This window comes from Pristiophorus japonicus, chromosome 2 (genome assembly GCF_044704955.1).
Source record: "Pristiophorus japonicus isolate sPriJap1 chromosome 2, sPriJap1.hap1, whole genome shotgun sequence".
In the NCBI taxonomy this organism is placed as follows: domain Eukaryota; kingdom Metazoa; phylum Chordata; class Chondrichthyes; family Pristiophoridae; genus Pristiophorus; species Pristiophorus japonicus.
The window spans coordinates 370,027,714-370,044,746 of record NC_091978.1 but is presented as its reverse complement, the minus strand read 5'-3'; the positions used below and the strand labels follow the sequence as shown (position 1 = coordinate 370,044,746).

Sequence of the window (17,033 nt, the reverse complement as noted above, 5' to 3'; positions counted from 1 at the left end):
CTCAGCAAAGAGTTAAGGGCATCCAATAAACCACGTGGTGGATTTACCAACTTTTACATGACGTGCAGTGCTCACTCAGTAAGCAGCCTGCGCTGATGGAGAAACGCATTGAGGGATTTAGGTATGGGAAGGATGAGGTATTTCACTGCGCTAGGAACAAGAAGGAACATTAAAGCAGGAGCCTGTGGATTAGTGCTTTAAATAACTCGAGGTCTTGCCATTCACTAATAGCAGTAGATCTTTCCTATGGCACAGCCAGCATAGCTAGTTAGCAAGAGATCCCGTTAAACACATACGCACGCTGTACTCAAGGAGCTGGAAAAGGGAAGTCTAAGGTCTTAACCTGATGGAGCTCTTCAAAATGATGGAAAAGATTCCTCCAAATGTGGGGAGACCAGGGGTAGAGACCATAAATAAAGAAAGACTCGGATTTATGCAGGGCCTGTCAGCACCACCGGGCGTATCAAAGCGCTTTACAGCCAATGAAGTACTTTTGGAGTGTATATAATATATTATACCGTGTCAGCTGTGGCTCAGTGGGTAGCACTCTCACCTCTGAGCCAGAAGGTTGTGGGTTTAAGTCCCACTCCAGAGACTAAAGCAACTAAATCCAGGCTGACACTCCCAGTGTAGTACTGAGGGAGCGCCGCACTGTCGGAGGGGCAGTACTGAGGGAGCGCTGCACTGTCGGAGGGGCAGTACTGAGGGAGCACCGCACTGTCGGAGGGGCAGTGCTGAGGGAGCGCCGCACTGTCGGAGGGGCAGTACAGAGGAAGTGCTGCACTGTCGCAGGGGCAGTACTGAGGGAGCGCTACACTGTCGGAGGGCAGTACTGAGGGAGCACCGCACTGTCAAAGGGGCAGTACTGAGGGAGCGCTGCACTGTCGGAGGGCCAGTACTGAGGGAGTGCTGCAGTGTCGTAGGGCCGTACTGTCGGAGGGGCAGTACTGAGGGAGTGCTGCACTGTCGAAGGGGCAGTACTGAGGGAGCGCCGCACTGTCGGAGGGGCAGTACTGAGGGAGTGCTGCACTGTCGGAGAGGGAGTACTGAGTCTGCTCTCTCAGGTGGATGTAAAAGATCCCACGGCACTATTTCGAAGAAGAGCAGGGGAGTTATCCCCAGTGTCCTGGGGCCAATATTATCCCTCAAACAACATCACAAAAAAACAGATTATCTGGGTCATTATCACATTGCTGTTTGTGGGAGCTTGCTGTGCGCAAATTGGCTGCCGCGTTTCCCACATTACAACAGTGACTACACTTCAAAAAGTACTTCATTGGCTGTAAAGCCCTTTGGGACATCCGGTGGTTGTGAAAGGTGCTATATAAATGCAAGTCTTTCTTTAGAATCTCGGGGATTGTGGCCCATGAGTAGCAGGTTGGAGACCCCTGACTGGATTGAACCTGAAGTTCGTATTTCAGTAGACTGGTGGTGCACGCTGTCAGCTGGATTTTTTGGGGGCGTTAATGGCGGCAGGACGGTCCGGATACCGCAGCAAAATTCATCAGCTGGGGCCTGAGTGTGGGGCGGGGCGCTAGGGGAGGCGTTACGCACCTCTCTCAGGGCGCTAGGCCGGCTGAGCATGGGACAATCCCCAGCTAAACAGCCGGCCTTGGTGCTCTGAGAGAGGCCTGCGGGGGGTGGCGGGGGGGGGGGAACATTCCCAATGTATAGCTCACGCCACCACAATATAAATCGCAAAAAAAAACAATCACACTGACCTGAGGTGAACGGTACTGACCTCACTGCAGCCGCTACAGCTCGGGCCGCCCGCTTCCCCAGGTGGTCCCAGCAGGGGGCGCTGCGGGACGCTACGGATTGGGCGGGAGTCACAAATCGAGCCGGTGTTACATCCAGGAGGCGTTGCATGCCGGCTCGCCTCTCCCGGGCGGTAATGCTCCGCGCCCCATCGATACCAGCACCGAATGTCCGGGCGGGGCGCTGGGAGCTGGCCGCCCGCCTGGAACAGCTCACCCCCGCCATAGCCGTCCCTCCCTCCCGGGCCGCTAACAAGGGTGGCCAAAAATCCAGCCGTTTTCAAACAAGGTTTTTTGCGTTCGATAATTAATGTACAAGGGCATTTCCCTCCCTGCCAACAGATCCTAGCCCTGGTCGCAGTGCGCAAGGCGATGGACTACATCTTCTCCCAGCACGACCTCAGCTACCTGGACGACGTCATCCCAGAAAAGGATAAGAAAAAGAAGGAGGACGAGAAGAAGAAAAAGAAGAAGCACAGTGCGGACAGCGATAACGAAGATGTAAGCTATATTTCACCAGCAGACCCACACACAGGTCCACTGAAGTCCGTCACAATGGGAGCTTCATTTAAACCTGGTTTAAATAGACAATAACTGAGGGCTAGTCTGTTTCTCATGATCTAATCCCAGTTGAAAAGCACGGTTAAGAATTAAAAGTGGAGTACAAGTGTGTTAATGCTCACAATCCTGGGCAATCATCCTCAATAAGTGACCCATAGAATGATACGACGCAGGAGGAGGCCATTGGGCCCATCATGGCCTGTGCCGGCTCTGTGACAGAGCGATCCAATCAGTGCCCTTTGCCCACAGCCCTGTAATTATTTTCCTTTTCAACTATTTATCAAATTCCCCGTTTGAAAATCACTATTAAATCTGCTCCCACCGCCCTTTCAGGCAGCGCGTTCCAGATCACAACAACTCGCTGCGTAAAAAAAGATTCTCCTCTGTTTAAAAAGAGAGGAATTGATAAACCGAGTAATTACAGGCCGGTTAGTCTAACCTCGGTGATGGACAAATTACTGGAATCAATTCTGAGGGACAGTATAAACCTTCATTTAGAAAGACACACATTAACCAAGGTCGGTCAGCATGGATTTATTAAGGGAAGGTCGTGTCTGACTAACTTGATTGAATTTGTTGAGGAGGTAACAAGGGAGGGTCAATGAGGGCAGTGCGTTTGATGTAGTCTACATGGATTTTAGCAAGGCTTTTGACAAGGTCCCATATAGCAGGCTGATCAAAAAAGTAAAAGCCCATCGGATCCAAGTTATGAGGGGCCTAGATATAGTGGATAAGAAGGATCTATTACCCTTAGCAAATGGGTCAATAACCAGGGGGCATAGATTTAAAGTAGTTGGTAGAAGGATTAGAGGGAAGATGAGGAAAATAAATTTCACCCAGAGGGTGGTGGGGGTCTGGAACTCACGGCCTGAAAGGGTGGTAGAGGCAGAAACCCTCACCACATTTAAAAAGTACTTGGATGTGCACTTGAAGTGTCGTAACCTACAGGGCTACGGACCGAGAGCTGGAAAGTGGGATTAGGCTGGGTAGGTCTTGATGGACCGATGGACCGAAATGGCCTCCTTCCGTGTCGTAATTTTCTATGATTCTGTCTTAAATCTGTGCCCTCTGGTTACCAACCCTCCTGCCTGTTGGAATAGTTCCACCTTATTTACTCTATCCAAACCCTCCATTACCAGTCACAGCTGATTACGAAGGTGGCAAGTCATAACCAGCATTTCAACCAATTACAGATTGCCTTTTAAAGCCCACCAAATAGTGTCCGAATAGATCAGGGACATAGGAACAGAAGGAGGCCATTTTAGCCCCTCCACCATCCAATCAGATCACGGCTGATCTGCATCTTAACTCCATCCACCTGCCTTGGTTCTGTTGGCCTCAAGCATTTTCGATTGAATCCCCAGCCCTCAACAGCTTTTTATAGAATCACAGAACGGTTACAGCACGGAAGGAGGCCATTCGGCCCGTCGAGCCCGCGCCGGCTCTCTGCAAGAGCACCTCAGCCAGTCCCACTCCCCCCCCGCCCCCCCGCCCTTTCCCCATAGTCCTGAATTTTTTTTCCTTCAAGTACTTAACCTTTTGCAAGCCCCGATTAAATCTGCCCCCACTACCCTTTCAGGCAGCGTATTCCAGATCCTAGCCGCTCGCTGCGTAAAAAAGTATTTTTCTCGTGTCGTTTTTGGTTCTTCTGCCAATCACCTTAAATCTGCAACCTCTGGTTCTCGTCCCTTATTGGTCTTTGGGAGGAGAGGGTTCCAGATCTCCACGAACCCTTTTTTGTGAAGAAGTGCTTCCTGACATCACCCCCTGAAGGGCCTGGCTCTAAACTTTGCAGCTATACACTCTTGCTATGGACTCTTTTCCCCACCAATTGTTTCGTAACGATATTTCATTCCAAGGACAAGAATGTATTAGCATAGCGACCGTTTTCCAAGTGTTGACGCACAGCTGCTGCTGGACAGAAGTCCAGCCCAATCCCGGGTCTGATTGTCCCCAGCACGGCGACTCAGTGTGGACAACCTGTTATAAATATTTGATTGGGAATTTGCTGCAGGCAGATCAGCGGCCGGTTGACAGATGTCCTGGGTTGTCTCGGTCCCTGCCCACAAGGGATAGGGAAGGATTGATATTCGAGATATTCCTGGGATGGCAGGACTGTCGTACGAGGAAAGAGTGGGTCAACTAGGCCCGTATTCACTCGAGTTTAGAAGAATGAGAGGGGATCTCAATGAAACGTATAAAATTCTGAAGGGGTTGGACAGACTGGATGCAGAGGGGATGTTTCCCCGGGCTGGGAAGTCTAGAACAAGGGGTCACAGTCTCAGGATACGGGGTAGGAAATTTAGGACTGGGATGAGGAGAAATTTCTCCACTCAGAGGGTGGTGAACCTGTGGGATTCTCTATCACAGAAGGCTGTGGAGGCCAAGTCACTGAATATATTTAAGAGGGAGATAGATAGATTTCTAGACACAAAAGGCATCAAGGGGTATGGGGAAAAAGCGGAAATATGATGTTGAGATAGAGGATCAGCCATGATCATATTGAATGGCGGTGCAGACTCGAAGGGCCGAATGGCTTACTACTGCTCCTATTTTCTATGTTTCAAGGCTCAGGGCTGCATTTTCGTTTCTGCTCGTTTCGGGGCAGTAAATTTAGCGCAGGGAAATGGTTTGTGTCGGCAGCCACAAAATTCACCAACTGGGCCCTGAGTGTGGGGCGGGGCGCTAAGGGAGGCGTTACACACCTATCTCAGGGCGCTAGGCCGGCTGAGCAAGAGAAAATCCCCGAGCTAAACAGCCGGCCTCGGAGCGCCCTGAGAGAGGTCTCCATTGAGGGGAAAAAACGCCCCACAAAACACATTCCCGATACCTTGCCCACCCCACGTTAGGATAAATTGGAATGGTAAAAAATAAACTAAACAATCACACTTGGCTCATTTATTACTGACCTCGCTCACCGCTGCCGGGACAGCTCTGACTGATTGGTTTCCCAGGCAGATCCACTAGGGGGCGCTCTACGGGGGCAGAAACGATGCGCTGTTGAGACGGGGGGGGGGGCGTTGCACGCCGGCTCGGCGCTCTCGGCGGTGCTGCTCCGCGCCGCCGCAAAACCGGCAACTAATGTTCCGGCAGGGAACTGGGAGCCGGCCAGCCGCCCGCCCGGAAACCATCCCCGCCGCCATTACCGACCCTCCGGGGCGTGAACAGCGGCGGTGACATGGGGGAAATCCAGCTCTGTACTGAATGGTGTTTCCATAAGGGGGAGGGGAGATGAGGGGGAGGGGGGGGGGGAAACACACCATTTTTAAGGAACGTTGTGCGGTGAACGTCAATCCCTGTAGCACCGCTGGCTCTTGGGACCGCAGTCGCTCCGGGGTTTGGTGATGAACCATGAAGAGCAACTACTCTGGTCGCTTTCACAGCGTACAGGTCGGTAAGCTGCATTTTCACCGTTACTTCCGGGGAGCGTGAATGCTTTTCCAGTTGAAGTACTTAATTTTCCCCCTTTCCACACCCCCTCCCCGCCCCCCTCCATTTTGGGCTGAGAATCAGGCCTGCCGCCTCTGGCTGGGCCTGTCCCCGGAGGTTCCGTCACGTGATCTCCGACACTCCCCGCCATTGGTTACGTCCATCCCCGCGGAGCCCCGCCTTCTCGCGGCCAATCGGAAAGCGAATAATTTTTTTTAATTCTTCATTTCCCGATTGAATGATTCTTGGCGGTCAATCCCAGCAGCCCATCCCCCTCCTCCCACCCTCTGATATTTTTATAACTAATTTTCGAAGAAAATGATCAAAACACAATCTTTTTTTTTTTAACGCCCCTATGATGTTTCTCCTGGGTCTTTGCTGCCAGCAGTGCCCTGGGGATTAACCTCGAGTTCCAGGAGAACCCAGGCCAATTCTGGAGGGTTGGCGACAACCTACTGAGAATGCTGCGATGCAGCTCATTGGCTCAGTGGCTCGGGGGAGTGTTTGAGACTTGGCCCAGGTCAACTCTCCCTCTGCTTTTCTGTCCGTCGCTTTAGAGCAAATGCCTGGTCTTCTCTCAGACTGGGACCAAGACTCCATCGTGAGGAGATCCGCACAAGGGCACTCATCGAACATAAGTGAACGCCCTTGTTATCATTATTTTTTAAATTATTCGTTCCTGGGATCGTTGGCAAGGCCGGCATTATTGCCCATCCCTAATTGCCCCTTGAGAAGGTGGTGGTGAGCCGCCTTCTTGAACCGCTGCAGTCCGTGTGGTGAAGGTGCTCCCACAGTGTTGTTAGGGAAGGAGTTCCAGGATTTCAACCCATCAAGGCAATTGCAAGGCTGAAACTGTGATATTAGCGCCAAAACATCAAGGGATTGTGGAGCAATTAGATTCACAAGTGTAGAGGATTGCTGTTGTGTCTAAGAATATCACTCTCATTGGGAACTTCTGTGGCTGAGGCCAGATTAGGAACATAAGAACATAGGTAATAGGAGCGGAGTTGGCCATTCGGCCCCTCGAGCCTGCTCCGCCATTCAATAAGACCATGGCTGACCTTCGACCTCAACTCCACTTTCCTGCACTGTCCCCATATCCCTTGATTCCCTCAATATCCAAAAATCTATCGATCACTGTCTTGAATATACTCAAAGACTGAGCCTCCACAGCCCTCTGGGGCAGAGAATTCCAAAGATTCACCACCCTCTGAGTGAAGAAATTCCTCCTCATCTCAGTCCTAAATGACTGACCCCGTATCCTGAGACTGTGACCCCTGGTTCTAGACTCCCCAGCCCGGGGGAAACATCCTCCCTGCATCTACCCTGTCAAGCCCTGTAAGAATTGTGTATGTTTCAATGAGATCCCCTCTCATTCTTCTAAACTCTAGAGAATATCGGCCTAGTCTACTCAATCTCTCCTCATAGGACAATCCCCCCCATCCCAGGAATCAGTCTGGTGAACCTTGGTTGCACTCCCTCTATGGCAAGTATATCCTTCCTTGGGTAAGGAGACCGACACTGTGCACAATACTCCAGGTGTGGTCTCACCAGGGCCCGATATAATTGCAGTAAGACGTCTTTACTCTTCTATATGTACAACTCTTGACATGTCTGGCGTATCACACCAGATTACACCCTCGCGTTGCAGATCCCGAACCCAGTTATTGCGATTCTAAGAACTGTATAAGGGCTGGGGGTCAGCGTTAAGCGATGCCTTCATTTGCCACCCTGAACTAGTGGAAGCGGTTTGTCCACGTGCTGTTGCATTGCTGCTGCCTTGTTTAACATGTCTTCCGAAATGTTTTGCAGTTTTGGGTCCCGTTTCTCCTCTTTCTTTGCGGACACGTCCCGTGGGAAAGGCTTGTTACTTCTGACGCTGCCACACGCTCTGAGTTATATCCGTGCAGCCTCCGCGTAATCCTCAGTGCCGTGTAACTGCGCTGTGTGCCGCACAGCCGCCTCTTGCTGTTTCCTGTCAGCCTCTGTAAATCTCTCGGCGTATCTTATAGTTTATGTGTCCCGTTTTCTTCAAACTCCCCCCCCCCCCCCTCCCACTCACTAGCCCCGCAGCAGGATTTCTTACTCGAGAAGCAACTAACAACGCTAACGTTTTTTGAGCTTTTTCTTGTTCCATTCTGAACCCACTGCCAAAAAAAAAGCAGCCGCGAGTGAGTCGAACACGGGTTCGGTATCCCTCCTGTACAGACATTGTCCAAGTGTCGTGGATCTGCTGACTGGGATGTGCTTTCAGTATCAGTCACAGCCAGGACTGCCAGCCAGGGCATTAATGAACATGTCCATTGTCTAGTTGTCCAGTTACAGCCCTGACTGCTCCAACCAGCAGTGAAAGACAGTGGCCGAGAAATTGCCTACGTTGCTAACGTCGGGTGGCCCCTAAATTTAGCGCCGGAAATGGCAAAATTCCCTTACTTGCGCCCTGAGTGTGGGGCGGAGCGCTAAGGGAGGCGTTCCACACCTCTCTCAGGGCGCTAGGCCGGGAGAGCAACCAAACATCCTGAGCGAAACAGCCAGTCTCGGAGCGCCCTAAGAGAGGCTTCGCTGCAAAAACAAAAAGAATCTGAAAAATGTTCCCGCTACATTGCTCGCCCCAAATAAAGTTAAATCGCAAATAACCATTCCCCCAAAAATATCACTCACCCACTTTGCTTCACGCAGTCATTCCTTCCCGTAGCGCCCCCGGGACATCTCTGCGTGCCAGCGTTCCCGTGCGGGGTCACTAGGGGGGGCGCTACGGGTGTGGCGCAAACCAAATGTTGCGGCTGTGTCGATACTGGGGCGGTTGCACACCCGGCGCGGCGCTCCCCGGGCGATACTCCTCAGCGCCACCGGTAACGGCACACGGAATTTGCCGAGCGGCGCTAATGTCGACAATCGCGGCTGCAAACCCTTTCGCGCTGCTGCGCTAGCCAATCAAATTTCTCCCCCAGTGACACTGATTTCAACCAAATGATGACAAAGGTTAACTAAGGGAATGACAAATAGATTCGAGTCTTTTCGTTCGCAGTTGATCTCTGGAACGCGAATCCCACACACAACATTCAAAAGCCCTCAACCTCCTGAAGCGGCCAGTAATGTATTAAATTCACAATCATTATTATCAGATTTCTGCAACGTGCTGTGTTTAAGCATTGTAAACGTTTCCTTCGCAGTCCGATTACCCATACTCAGAAAAGATTCCTGCTATTAAAATTTCAATGGACATGATGGAACAAGAACCATTCCTCGGCAGTAACAAACCTACCGAGAGTGAGTAAAATTATCTGCCTGCCTGACTTTCATTCACTTCGGTCTGTCGGTGAGAATTGATGTCCCATTTTTCTCATTCTCTGCCTTCTGACCCACATCTCACATCAAACAGTGGCTGTGTCTGTCTCACTGTCTCTCTGTCGCCCGCCTCCCCCCTCTCCCTTTCTCTCACTCTCCCCTCCGGTGCCTCGTACTAACTGTTCTGTTGCAGCTCTGTGCTGGTGGACTTGCCCATCAAATCATCTACTAACTATGCTTCACAGAGGGCCTCGGCCAAATGCTAACCTTTGCACCTTTTGTCTCTCTCACGCTGCCATTCACTTTGCAGTTTCAGGTCAGTGAATCCCTTTAATCCGCTCGCATGCTCTCGCTGTCAATCAGAGCACAGACACGGTGATTACAGACCGCGGTGCTTACACCCTGACCTTCCGCGGCGGTCAGTGCGCGGGGCGCAGACGGGTTTTACGCCAGTTGTCCGCGACTGCCCGCTAAAGGTGCACGGGTGTGAATTGTTGCTTCTGAAAGTCACTCTGTGAATTTATCCGTCAGTACACACAGTAGCAGCACGGCCTGCCCAGCAGGCTGTCGGAAAAACCATGCGCTGGGTTTGCACGTGAAAAATGGCACTGCATATACCCTTCCCCTCCCCCCGCCCCTGGGCCCCACCCCACCATTCCCAATGGACATACGAACAATGGCGGACAGGTAAAGACCCTCTGGTCCATCCAGCCTGTCCCACACAATTGAAATACCCTGTGTATCACAACATACACACTCCACCCCACCCCGAAACCACGCGATCTCCTGGGAGAGGCAAAAAAACAGATTTAAAAAAACCCAGGCCAATTTGAGGAAAGAAATCTGGGAAATTCCTCTCCGACCCATCTAGGCGGTCGAAACTAGTCCAGGAGATCACTCTGACCATTAAATTCCCTGCAGTACCTGCCCTTCTGTAAGAGGTCATCTCCGCCGCTGCCAGAATCAAATCCAGCTTTTGCTTGAAGGAATTCAGCGAGTACATCCACCACATGAGGGCAACTTGTTCCCGAGGCCCACTATTCTCTGGGAAAAGAACCACCTAAATTCCCGAGGAGATTCTTGTCCCAATTGTATCTAGGGTAGATAAGATTATAAGAATTAGGAGGAGGAGTCGGCCATTCGGCCCCTCGAGCCTGCTCCGCCATTCAGTGAGATCATGGCTGACCTTCGACCTCAACTCCACTTTCCCGCCTGATCCCCATATCCCTTCATTCCCCTAGAGTCCAAAAATCTATCAATCTCTGTCTTGAATATACTCAACGACTGAGCCTCCACTGCCCTCTGGAGCAGAGAATTCCAAAGATTCACCATCCTAGTGAAGAAGTTCTTCCTCATCTCAGTGATACATGGCCGACCACTTATCCTTAGAACATTATAAAGAGGTTACGAGGTTTTAGGTGTGGTCCAATCATGGCAGTAGCTTTGTTAGCCCTGGCCCGTCTATGAGAGTGTCCCATTCCTGGTGGGAGATAAAGTATAGAACGTGAAGTTAAAATCATCAAATATTGACGATCTACTAAGTCCTCTGGTCCAATCGCACGTGATGCCCTCCCACGTTCTGGAGTATCTCCAACATCTGGTCAATATTGACTTAAAACCTGGTCCTAAGTGGATTGTTGTGATTGCAATCTGTCGTGGGCCATTTCTAGTCAATCATTACAGGGTGGGGGGGGGGCAGCTACATTTATCAGTGAAACGTGCCTGGCACTGCCTACGGGCAAACAGCGCAGTGACATTATTTCGGTGTGTGTTCAGCACATGGTTTTTCCCAAACTTATCGTGTGTGGAGGATCCGTTATCATTTGCAGGATGTAGAAGACCCAACCAGGTAGGCAAACTACCTGTTTCAAATAACTTAAATGCAAAGTGTTGCCGTCTGAATTATGAATTCCAACCGTTGCCACTGGAGGTGGTGTTCACACACAGTTCAGTTGGTTTTCTTGACACCTTCAAGAATAGATGGCGTCTGGAGAAAGATTCATTTTACGACCGTTGATGGGTGATATTTCTCGCTCATTTATATCTTGATGTCGCCTTTCACGGCCACCGGTCCCAAAGCACTTTACAGCCAATGAAGTACTTTTGGAGTGTAGTCACTGTTGTAATGTGGGAAACACAGCAGCTAATTTGCGCACAGCAAGCTCCCACAAACAGCAATGTGATAATGACCAGATAATCGGTTTTTGTGATGTTGATTGAGGGATAAATATTGTCCCCAGGACACAGGGGATAACTCACCTGCTCTTCTTCAAAATAGTGCCATGGATCTTTTACATCCACCTGAGAGAGCAGAAGGAGCTTCGATTTAACGTCTCATCCGAAAGACGGCACCTCCGGCAGTGCAGCACTCTGCATGGTCAGCCTAGATTTTTTTTTGTGCTCAGGTTCCTGGAGTGGCGAGGAGCGGAGGTCAGAATCGTAGAGGATCGTGGGTCAGAATCGGAGAGGACCGGAGGTCGGGATGGGAGAGGAGCGGAGGTCGGGACGGGAGAGGAGCGGAGGTCGGGATGGGAGAGGAGCGGAGGTCGGGATGGGAGAGGAGCGGAGGTCGGGAACGGCGAGGTGCAGAGGTCGGGACCGGCGAGGTGCAGAGGTCGGGACCGGTGAGGTGCAGAGGTCGGGATGGGAGAGGAGCGGAGGTCGGGATCGGCGAGGCGCGGAGGTCGGGACGGGAGAGGACCGGAGGTCGGGATCGGCGAGGAGCGGAGGTCGGGATCGGCGAGGAGCGGAGGTCGGGATCGGCGAGGAGCGGAGGTTGGGATCGGCGAGGAGCGGAGGTTGGGATGGGAGAGGAGCGGAGGTCGGGATCGGCAAGGAGCGGAGGTCGGGATCGGCAAGGAGCGGAGGTCGGGACCGGCGAGGAGCGGAGGTCGGGACCGGTGAGGTGCAGAGGTCGGGACCGGCGAGGAGCGGAGGTTGGGATCGGAGAGGAGCGGAGGTCGGGATCGGCAAGGAGCGGAGGTCGGGATCGGCAAGGAGCGGAGGTCGGGATGGGAGAGGAGCGGAGGTCGGGATGGGAGAGGAGCGGAGGTCGGGATCGGCAAGGAGTGGAGGTCGGGATGGGAGAGGAGCGGAGGTCGGGACCGGCGAGGAGCGGAGGTCGGGATGGGAGAGGAGCGGAGGTCGGGATGGGCGAGGAGCGGAGGTCGGGGCCGGCGAGGAGCGGAGGTTGGGATCGGAGAGGAGCGGAGGTTGGGATGGGAGAGGAGCGGAGGTCGGGATCGGCAAGGAGCGGAGGTCGGGATCGGCAAGGAGCGGAGGTCGGGATGGGAGAGGAGCGGAGGTCGGGATGGGAGAGGAGCGGAGGTCGGGACCGGCGAGGAGCGGAGGTCGGGATGGGAGAGGAGCGGAGGTCGGGATGGGCGAGGAGCGGAGGTCGGGACCGGCGAGGAGCGGAGGTCGGGATGGGAGAGGAGCGGAGGTCGGGATGGGCGAGGAGCGGAGGTCGGGGCCGGCGAGGAGCGGAGGTCGGGATCGGCGAGGTGCAGAGGTCGGGATGGGAGAGGAGCGGAGGTCGGGATCGGCAAGGAGCGGAGGTCGGGGCCGGCGAGGAGCGGAGGTCGGGATGGGAGAGGAGCGGAGGTCGGGATCGGCAAGGAGTGGAGGTCGGGATGGGAGAGGAGCGGAGGTCGGGACCGGCGAGGAGCGGAGGTCGGGATGGGAGAGGAGCGGAGGTCGGGACCGGCGAGGAGCGGAGGTCGGGATCGGCGAGGTGCAGAGGTCGGGATGGGAGAGGAGCGGAGGTCGGGATGGGCGAGGAGCGGAGGTCGGGGCCGGCGAGGAGCGGAGGTCGGGATGGGAGAGGAGCGGAGGTCGGGATCGGCAAGGAGCGGAGGTCGGGGCCGGCGAGGAGCGGAGGTCGGGGCCGGCGAGGAGCGGAGGTCGGGAGCGGCGAGGAGCGGAGGTCGGGATGGGAGCGGAGGTCGGGACGGGAGGGGATCGGAGGTCGGGATCGGCGAGGCGCGGAGGTCGGGAGCGGCGAGGTCCGGAGATGGGAAGCGGTGAGGAGCGGACGGACGAGGCACGGAGAGGTCAGAGCCCAGAGATGGAACAGCGTGGAAAAGACCAAGGGAAGGCGCAGCACGGGCCGATAGCATTGCTGTGAGGTGGTGAGGCTCACGTTGCGGACGATGAATTCCACGTAGAGAGAGGTCCTGTGGGAAGGAGGACAGTAGGAGTAGGTCTGAGTTTGTGTGTGTGTATTGGCCCATGTGGCGGAGCCCGGCCTCCAGTCATCTTGGATCCCCTTTGCCCCTGGACCAAGCCCTTGCTCCGTCAAGCCCGTGTGGTGGCTGGTGTGCAACGGCCACCCCACGTTAAACGAATTCGCGCACAGGCATCTTCCACCATTTAAAATGAGTTCATCAGTCACCTGAGAACTCATGTTTAGTGTGGAAGCAAGGCATCCTGACCCCGAGGGACTGCCTATGATGATAATGATGGGCCACCTACTGTACATGTGTGGACAACCAATAGCCAGATGTGGACAACCTTCTGTACATCGGTGAACACTGATATAAATTCTGGGTGGGCGTGAAACCTATTGGCTTTTAGCCACATGCATTAAGCTCGTGGATCTGAAAAACAAATGATTCGGACTTTAAGTAACTTTGAAAAGCAAGGCTGACCTGTAACTTTGTGTCATCACAGAGCCTGTTGAGCTAGTAGGTCTAGGTTGTCATCCCATCTACATATGGGGCAGATTCTCCTGCTGATCGGTGCGTCGGATCGCCATAGTCACAACACGCAGAGCAAAATCAGGATGGGTGGACCATCCGCTGGTAATCATGGAATCGTTCAGCACAGGAGGAGGCCATTGGGCCCATTGAGCCGGCACTGTGACAGAGCGATCCAATCAGTCCTACTCCCTCTGCTCTTTCCCCACAGCCCGGCTGATTTTCTCCGCTTCAAGTATTTATCCAATTCCCGGTTTGAAAGTTACTATTGAATCTGCTCCCACCGCACTTTCAGGCAGCGCGTTCCCGATCACAACAACTCGCTGCATAAAAATATTCTCCTCATCTCCCCCTCTGGTTCTTTTGTTGATCACCTTAAATCTGTGTCCCTCTGGTTACCGACCCTCCTGCCCCTGGGAACAGTTTCTCCTTATTTACTCTATCAAAACCCCTCATGGTTTTGAACACCTCTATTAAATCTCCCCTTAACCTTCTCTGGAGAACAACCCCAGCTTCTCCAGTCTATCCACGTCACTGAAGTCCTTTATCCCCGGGACCATTCGAGCAAATCTCCTCCGCAAACTCGCCCAGGCCTGGACATCCTTCCTAAAGTGTGTGGTGCTCAGTATGGGAGTCCATCCGATTATCTCTTCATAATTACACACAAGAGCAATAGCAGGAAAGTCTACCCTTTTGTGTATGTATCCTAAGTAGAGGAATTGCCGTGTAAACCCAGATAGTGCCTGATTTTAAACAGTGCCCATTTTTTGATTCAGGAAAAAACCCACCGACGATCCTTGAACGACATACATCGTGCTGATCCGATTCCTTTCTTTCAGCCAATCACTATGCCAAGGTAAGACCAGGGCTCCTTCTCTCCGTTGACACTGGGCATAGTGGGTCAGATACCCTGCCATTTGCAAAGGGCAAAGATTGTGTTGGTGGAGAAAGAGTGGGGGGAGCGGGACTGATTGGATCGCTCTGTCACAGAGCCGGCACAGGCACAATGGGCCCAATGGCCTCCTCCTGTGCTGTGTGTGTTTCTAATTTCTCAAGAAAAGCGGAATCTTCTGGTGGGGTATTTTTACAGAGCACAGGGTCAGAAGGGGGTGTTGGGTCGGAAGGGGGGGGTGTTGGAACGGGGGTGGGGTCGGAAGGGGGGGGTCGGGTCGAATGGAAGGGGTTCATGTTGGAAGGAAGGGGGTGTCGGGTCAGAAGGTGGGGTGCTAGGGTTGGATGGGAGGGGATCAGGTTGGAAGGGTGGTGTGGGTTGGGTCAGAAGGGGGAATGGGTGGGGTCGGGAGGGGGGTGGGGTCGGAAGGGGGGATGGGTGGGGTCGGTAGGGGGGGTGGGGTCGGGTCAGGGGTGGGTGAGGTCGGGTCGGGGGGGTGGGGTCGGGTCGGGGGGGGGTGGGGTCGGAAGGGGGTTGGGGTTGGGTCAGAAGGGGGGGTGGGGTCGGAAGGGGGGGGTGGGGTCGGAAGGGGGCTAGGGTCGGAAGGGGATGGGGTCGGAAGGAGGGGTTGGGGTGGGGTCGGAAGGGGGGTGGGGTCGGAAGGGGGGGTGGGGTCGGAAGGGGGGTGGGGTCGGAAGGGGGATGGGGTTGGGTTGGAAGGGGGGTAGGGTTGGAAGGGGGGGTGGGGTCGGAAGGGGGGTGGGGTCGGGCCGGAAGGGGGGGTGGGGTGGGGTCGGAAGGGTGGTGGGGTCGGAAGGGGGATGGGGTCGGGTTGGAAGGGGGGTAGGGTTGGAAGGGGGGGTGGGGTCGGAAGGGGGGTGGGGTCGGGCCGGAAGGGGAGGTGGGGTGGGGTCGGAAGGGTGGTGGGGTCGGAAGGGGGATGGGGTCGGGTCGGAAGGGGAGTAGGGTTGGAAGGGGGGGGTGGGTGGGGTCGGAAGGAGGGGTGGGTGGGGTTGGAAGGGGGGGTCGGGTCGGAAGGGGAGGTGGGGTCGGAAAGAGGGGTTGGGTCAGAAGGGGGGGGTCGGATCGGAAGTGGGGGGTCGGGTTGGGGGAGGGGTAGGTCGAGTCGGTCGGTTAAGCCGGTCATTAACGCCTCTGTTTGCACCTTTGCTTCTAGCCCTCCCACCACTCCAGTGAGAGCCGTGCCTCAGATAAGAATAGAACTCGAGCCTGAGTGCGACTCGGGCTCCTTCTGGAGAAAAAGAGGAACAGAAACCGCTCTATAACCCTGCGTTCCCAGCGTGCACAGAGACAGGCTCCTACCTGCCAATGCTCCCAGGCTCGACCTCTCACCTCTTGGCAGCCCACGCCACAGACTCGTGACTGGATTACATCCCGCGGGGGAGGGATGAGGCACCTTTCTTTAAAAATTTATCTTCCACTTTTATACCCTCCCTTTCCCTCCCCCACCCTCTGCTCTCTGGACCAGCTTCCTGCTCGAAGAACACAAAGAAACACAGGGGGACGAGCTGGGGGTGGGCAGGGGGATTGGATTCCCAAGGTACGGTACGTCAGCGAAACGCACACACATACACACACCCATCCCCCCCTCCCTTTTCCTGGAAGGCCCACCATTATGGACTAGCTCTAAGAGCCAAAACAAAAGGACAAGCTGGGAATTGCTGACTATGCAAAGGTTCTTTTCCAATGACACTTTAGCCCTGTCTAGTGGGAAACGTGTGATTACAGACACATCATAATCTCTTCACGCCTAACCTCTCATATTGACGACCTTCTATTGCTTGACTCCTTTATTCTAATTGCCGTTAATGGGATCCATATATCCTGTAGCAGGATATGCTGACTGTAGTTGGATTTAGATCTACCTCTTATCGTTAGATGGCCAGAAATTCTGTACAAATGAATATTATGTGTAAACTGTGGTGATTAATAACCTCAATCTGAAGGGCAATGGTTTAGGATTCGGTAGGTGACTAACACACTTCAATATCTCTTCGACGCCCTTTGCTGGAGTTTTTAAAACATTGCAAGAGATTAAAACTATATTATTATAAGCAGGTGGTATATTTGTCAGCAAGCAGTAATTTAAATAATTATTTTTTAAAGAAAAAAACAAACTCTTTTTGTACAGTGTTTTACCCCTATTCTCTCTCAGCGTGTAACGGTAGATTGAATTTGGTGATTTTTATTTTAATTTAACTCACTGCGCTCCAAGACCAGGCTGCGACGTTTGCGTCCACTTTGACGGCCCCCCCGGCATGCTTTGAGCTTTGCGGGCGCTGCTATTGGCTGCTTCGGTTGCTACGGCCACTGTTGTAACCCAGGGGATTGGGTGGAGCAGCCGTTTTTTGCACCGCCCGAGATTGATCTCTGCTGATCCGAGCCGGG

The 17,033-nt window shown here is 53.6% G+C and overlaps 1 protein-coding gene across 5 annotated transcripts in view; it reads left to right on the top strand.

The window, feature by feature from the left end:
* The window catches only part of LOC139250615 (electrogenic sodium bicarbonate cotransporter 1-like), a 245,188-nt gene extending 228,376 nt beyond the window's left edge, over nt 1-16,812 (top strand). For 3 of the 5 annotated variants that reach the window (XM_070873017.1, XM_070873015.1, XM_070873016.1), the window contains exons 23-25: nt 2,100-2,258; nt 14,509-14,588; nt 15,802-16,812. In XM_070873017.1, coding sequence (XP_070729118.1) covers nt 2,100-2,258; nt 14,509-14,588; nt 15,802-15,910 — 348 coding nt within the window. In that variant the 3' untranslated portion in view covers nt 15,911-16,812. Of the gene's footprint in view, nt 1-2,099; nt 2,259-8,920; nt 9,018-14,508; nt 14,589-15,801 lie in introns of all 5 variants that reach the window. The other 2 variants (XM_070873021.1, XM_070873018.1) reach the window with 1 other exon arrangement.
* Nucleotides 16,813-17,033: the final 221 nt, after the last annotated feature.